General features: G+C 44.5%; 1 protein-coding gene across 1 annotated transcript in view; it reads left to right on the forward strand.

The window, feature by feature from the left end:
• Positions 1-389: 389 nt before the first annotated feature.
• Positions 390-6,878, forward strand: part of LOC311354422 (glutamate receptor ionotropic, kainate 1-like) — a gene marked incomplete at both ends in the record, with an annotated part of 26,812 nt that continues 20,323 nt past the window's right edge. Inside the window, 2 exon segments of the mRNA XM_084474231.1 lie at positions 390-432; positions 6,411-6,578. Coding sequence (XP_084330357.1) covers positions 390-432; positions 6,411-6,578 — 211 coding nt within the window.

Below are 6,878 nucleotides of genomic sequence, written 5' to 3' on the forward strand. Positions count from 1 at the left end.
AATCCCCTCCACTCACTTATGAGCCCCGCGTCTCATAATACGCGTCGAGGTAATTCGTCCAGTGGACGTTCTTCATGGCTGTTTCATGACTGACCCTTTTCGGATGGATTTGGGTTGGATTTCTTTTTTTTGATGGGGGCGAATGCGACGAAGTTGTATGCAGCCTAAATGTCCCTGCCTAGAGGAGCGTTTAGTGAGACAGTGAGGCGTATCGGAAGATACAGGAGTGAGGACCACTGAAGGGATGCGTGTGATTTGGGTCAAAACGATGAGGATGGAAACCAAGGCGCCCCGTGACGCGGACTGGGAACTCGTTCTTCTGCCATAGCGACCCTCCACTCCAAGACATGATGGACAGGAGAAAGCAACCTCTCGTCTCTCTTTACCTCATGACTCAAGTTCTGCTGAGCTCACAACAAGTCCTCCGAATAGGTAAGGTCAACACCTATAGGTGAGAGTGCGTGACTGTGGATACGTTTTGGACACTTAGAGTCGCACTTTGACACGCCTTTAGTTCCGTCTGGCTCTGTCGAATGGACAGTGTTTTGAATTGCATGCTTCCAGAAGATACATCAATTTGAAATAGACTATAAACTGGTGTCTGCGATTATGCCTATTGGCTAGTGTATGGGATCTGAGCTTTAATGAATTCTCCAGTCACTTGACATTCTGAAGCATATCATAAAATAGCCAAATAATGTATATAACTGTATACAACTTTAGTTTTTATTGACCTTACAAATGGAAAAGTACCTCCAAAAACACAGAACTGTTTACATTTTCTTTTTAATTTAATGTTTAAATGTGCAATTTTCTGTATTTAATTGCATTCTGCATTGACAATAATAACTTCATTTACTCGATTTGAGTTTTAGATTTTTGTAGGTAAAATACAAACTAATCTCTTCCTCATCTGCTAGTCAAAACCCGAACAGACAGCAGTTGTTCATTCCATTCCTCTGGTTAGGGAGGGTGATGTGGTGTCTGATGTTTATGGGATACTCTCTTTCTCTCATCCTCTCTCTCACTCACTCTCACTCTCTCTCTCTCTCTCTCTCTCTCTCTCTCTCTCTCTCTCTCTCTCTCTCTCTCTCTCTCTCTCTCCGACGCACACACATTAAAGCAGGCGATCGATTTACGTTCCAATCCGAGACAATAATGGACGGTCATCACCCCTCACTGAGATGCTGTTGGTTGCACAACGGACGGGGACGGTGTTCTTCCAGAGCATAGTGCACAGTGCCCTCATCATATAGTTGAACCATGGAGAGTAGTGGCACCAGACTGTCAGGTAGAAGTGAGGGACACTTCTGAGGGACCAATCTGGCAACTCTCTGTTTGGCTGCAGCACAATGGACATTTGAGGATTGAACACAGAGATATACAGTACAACATGAGTCTAACCGTATGCGTCTGTGTTGTGCAAACTTGAACCAGAACGGAAAAACTAGGCCTACCACCAGACAGGACAGACCGAGACACTGTTCCAGTTGTTGCATATGTTTGAAACCCACTCGGGCCTCCCAGATGTGACCTACATCTATAATAGGGTCCTCCGTTTGCATTGGCTGAACATGAGGGAGATGATTGAATTATTTGGAGCCACTACGGAACAGGCAGGAACCCAGGGCCAATTCCACAGCGGTGCGCAGGTCTGCATAGCGTGGGATGAGCTGGCCCACAGTACCATGATCTATGGCGCTGGCTGATAGCCAACACTAAACCTGAGCGCAGGTTGGTTGAATAAACTCCCCAAATGGCATCCAACTGTTAGCAAGCTAAATATAGAGCATGGGCGGATATACGTCGCCACTAAGAGTCCAAAGTGATGGTTTAAATTGGTTTGCTTTTACTGCCAAGGAAATAACAGATAATTGTATGAAGGAAAACAGTTCATACAAAAAATCTGTCCTCAAAATCGTGGTGCGGGTGTTTTGCTGCGGCCAATCGAAGGGAATCATTCAGATTCAACCCCAAAATGTTTGCAGTTTGTTGTTTGGCTGTCATATGGCAGGCAGACTGAAACTGAAATCGGAAAACATTTTAAAATGGTGTGTATGTTGCGTAACCTTAATATCAGACGGTATGTAATGGATTCAGGAATTGTATTGAGTGCACTCTTCTGGAACCCCCTTGAACACCCCAGTCATAGAGCGTTCCGGAGCAGTCACCGCACACCAACACACAATAAAACCACTTGCTTGGAAATAGCTACATTTGAAATTCTAATGCCATGGGCCCAATGACTAGGTGTGTATGCATCAGTGAGAAACATATTAATACAACAAATTATACCGAGTGAGAGTGAGTGAGTGACAAGAGAAATTAATGGGACGAAGAAAGAGACGAAAGCGAAAAAGCAGAGGGAGAGCAGACCATTTCAGAAGACACTCACTCACACACACACTTCATCTTCATAGTGCTGCCGATGTGTCAGATGTCTAGACGTCCCTCAATCTCCCCTCCTCTTCTCGCAGAGCAGCCAGCCAGCCCGGGCTTTTACTGGGGAAACTGTACCGCTGAGGAACATAACTTTCACTGCATTTCATTACCCTTTGTGTAATGTCCACAGCAGTTTATGAGTGTAAAGTTCCCTCCTTTACACACACAAAATTGATTTCTTTCACCATCAATCAAAGCTTCACATTTACATAGACTAATTTCACACACACTTTCCAAAGCGATGTTACACCATGTTGAACGCTGCATCTTTAGAGGCTATGTTTAGAGGCTATGTTTAGAGGCTATGTTTAGAGGCCATGTTTAGAGGCTATGTTTAGAGGCTATGTTTAGAGGCTATGTTTAGAGGCTATGTTTAGAGGCCATGTTTAGAGGCTATGTTAAGAGCTAGGTTTAGAGGCTATGTTTAGAGCTAGGTTTAGAGGCTAGGTTTAGAGGCTATGTTTAGAGCTAGGTTTAGAGGCTAGGTTTAGAGGCTATGTTTAGAGCTATGTTTAGAGGCTATGTTTAGAGGCTATGTTTAGAGGCCATGTTTAGAGGCTATGTTTAGAGGCTATGTTTGAAGGCCATGTTTGGAGGCTATGTTTAGAGGCTATGTTTAGAGGCTATGTTTGAAGGCCATGTTTGGAGGCCATGTTTAGAGGCTATGTTTAAAGGCCATGTTTAGAGCTAGGTTTAGAGGCTTGCTGTCTCGGCGGTGAGTTGGAGCTATGAGCGTTTTGATTTTCTGTGATTCTTGAAACTGTTGCCCTGGTAGGTCAGCACTGATGCATCGAGAGCTGCCATAGTAGAGTCTGCCCAGTTTTCAGGGATGGCACTGGACAGTGGAATACGTTTTTTTCGGCATACTTATGTGGAAAAAAACACAGCGCATAAGAGCGATGTTCCTCACAAGATGGCGTCACTGTCATAACAGTGGCTTGACACACCTTCACATTCCCTAGTGCATAACGCTTACAGACAGAGACAGCAGCCTACATGGGTTCTAATGTCGTAACAAAAGCTATAAACTACGGAAAGTCGGTAATGAGATGTTCTCCACAGAAAACCACGTTTTTTAAAGGTAGGCAGGGGTTCTGCAAATGGTACAGAGCTAAAGGTAGCTCTTTCGACCACAAAACACTTTCCAACCACATGGTCCATTTGAAAACCCAGATGAAACAAACCTGTATACTGGCAGAGGCAATGTTAATCCATTCCTGTTCTCCATCCCGTTGTCTTCATCTGTGCTTCACTTCCAGTGGATCTCACAGCTGCACTGCAGCGTGCCACTGGGCTGTGTTCTCGGCATATTAATATCTGAATATTTAAAACTTCTCTAACCCATTCACACCGTCCAGATTGGCAGGTGAAACTCTTTTCCAGGAATGTTTCTCTATCAATTGGACCTTTAATGGAGGCTTTTAGTTCCGAATTTTAATTAACTTGGCAGGGAGGGGTAAAAATATGCAGAATTGGCCGAAAGTAATTTTTTCTTTTTAAAACAGCAGTAACTAAGCAGATCTCTCTGCCGCAGGAACCACAGCGGATGCTCGGCAGAGTCAAAATATCACAGTTATTAAAGAAGAGTGAAGGTTAAAATGCATTTACATACATGCACGCACATGCACCCGTACACGCACACTCACACGGACACACACACGGACACACACACACACACACACACAAATGCACACACTCACATACACACACGTGCACACGTACACACAGTCACAATCACATAAGCATCCTTCATCTCGAGTGATGTTGAACAGATTGTTCAGTGAATCACAAACAGATATTTCTTCCTACTTCCTTTAACTTTTGCCTTCACCCAAGTGGACGCCACTCCACCAAGTGGAGGCCCCTGCAGTGCAAGCTTTTCTCTTTACAAAACCAAATCACTTACCTGTTTCACACCCTCACTTGTATTCCTTCACCACCTAGTTACGCACATTAGCTCATTCTTGTGCTGGCAATTTCTAGAATCATCTTCCGGAAACATTTTCAATTCCTTGCTTGCTTTTCAGTGTTCATGAATATCTGGATGTTTGTTTCTTCATGTGTGTTTGTGTGTGTGTGTGTGTGTGTGTGTGTTTTGATGGGTGTGTGTGTGTGTGTGTGTGTGTTTGTTCACGCTACCAACACTGCACGTGTCTGCACACCTTGTCTTCAATAACGATGTGTGATATTGCTTTGAAATATGTGACACGCATGAATCTATGCCTAAAGCCCCCCGCATTGCATAACTCAAGACATTGCTTTCGCACATTTAAATGACAGATGCACGCAGCTAATCTGCATATACAGAAGCCTACCTTAAAATATGCTGTGTGAGGCTCCATATATCAAGCTGCCCGCGCACCCAACGCCATAATGGCCGGCCAGCCAAGTCACCGGAATGTGTTGAACGAGGATTTATGGCTACAGGACCAGAAATGACTGGAGTCTCTCTGAAAGAACTCAGCAGATCACACTTTGGACCGCTCGCACCACGACGTCCAAGCTGGAAGCAAAAGTGTCTGGCGTGTTGGTTTATTATGGGGGTGTAATGATGGTCTTATATCCTGATTAAAGGATACGTCCACCCATGGGTAGATCACTAGACTACACACGACTATGTCAACATTCCAAGCTGAAATTTAGATCCCAGGCTGTGTATCGCAGTTCCCCCAGTTTTCATTTCCGGTTTAATAAAAAAAGACCCTGACCTTTTGATTCCACACACAGTCCAAGTATTCTGTGCACGTTTGTTTGCCGCTGTTCCCTGATATTGCAAACTTCCTTCACAGAAATACTTTGCTACGTTTGATCCTTTTCTTGTGACTTGCATTTTGAGTTGGCCATGCTCAAAACCTTTCAAAAAACCTTCAATGGTTTTTCGACCTGGTAATGTTGTGCTCAAGTGTGATCGGACCTATTGAATGACTTTTAATTATAAAGTGATAGATAAGTAATAATATAGTTAAACAAAAGAACCGTGAGAAAACCAAAACAAAAGCTAATCAACGAACAAAATGTTCTGAATCTCTGTGAACTTTTTGTATTGGCTTGCGGTAAATACACGGTTTAAGATTGTGTGCCATGCCGGCAACAGCCAACGCTTTAATTCAAGTTTCCCCCAAGCACCGATAATATCATGAAAAGATTATTTAATTCAATTAAATTAAACAACAATGGTTCTTCTCTCCCATGAACTGATCAGCGGCATCGAACTCATTCAAATGTTAATATAGCACCAGGACACTGATCTCAAGCAATGTTAATTTCCTGTCTCTAAACAAAGAGAGCCAAAGCCTCAGGCTGAGCTGTGTGTGTGTGTGTGTGTGTGTGTGTGTGTGTGTGTGTATGTGTGCCTCTGTTGCGTCGTGCGTGTCAGTGTGTGAGCGTTTTGTGTGTACCTGGATTCCCTTGCATTGTGACGCACAAGTGCATTGTGTTGAGTCAAATCACAGCTCTGATCGCACACGCAAACACACAATGACTAATTTAACAAAGCACGGGTTTTTACATGAATTATTATTCATACAATTACCCGTGAGATTGCGTGCTAGTCTCCCCTTTCTCCCGCTCCGTCATCTCTTTGTGTGTGTGTGTGTGTGTGTGTCGTGTGTATTTGCGCACAAGTTTGTCTCCCATCTCCCGTTCGTTGGCCTTCTACCACCAGTCTCTCTTTCTTCTTCCTCTCATATTTTCTCTGCCCCCCCCCAAAAAGATTTCAATTTGAAACTCCTCCACTTTCCTCCAGTGGCTTTAGCGCTCAACCCCACCGCCACTGCTCTGCATTCAACGCACACCCGGCCCTTCTGTTGCCAATAACGCAGTACCTCAGGGGGAATGAAACGGCTCCGGGACAATGCATCCATAGCCTGCTGTGCACAGAGCGTCTCCATGGATTACATTCTGTTGAATCCCTCCCCCTCGGATGTTTTTTCCCCTCCTTTCGGCTCTCCCTGCTTCCTCCTCGCCAGGCGGCATCTTCGAGACGCGAGAGAGCGAGCTGGTGAGCATGGACGAGCTGGCCTTCAAGTTTGCCGTCACCAACATCAACCGGAACCGGACCCTGATGCCCAACACCACGCTCACCTACGACATCCAGAGGATCAACCTGTTTGACGGCTTCGAGGCGTCCAGGAGAGGTACGTGGTGTTGGGGAGCGTGCTTGAACGTGAGTTATGTGGAGAGAGGCGAGACCCATCGATGGAGCAATTACACGTTTGTTTAACTATTCAACAGATTCAGCACCAGGGGGTGTAGCCATTAAAATAAAATATATATATATACCTTATGGAAGACATTAATCAGGGTCTCCTGGGCTGCAGACGCAGTGTCCAATCACCCGAGTTGCTTATTATTAAAAGTGTTTGCAGACTCCATGCATTATGCATTGCACCCCTGTTATTCAACTAGAAAAGAAAAACTTAAAAACACAACACCAA

This window comes from Micromesistius poutassou (assembly GCF_964030765.1).
Source record: "Micromesistius poutassou genome assembly, chromosome: 10".
NCBI lineage: Eukaryota > Metazoa > Chordata > Actinopteri > Gadiformes > Gadidae > Micromesistius > Micromesistius poutassou.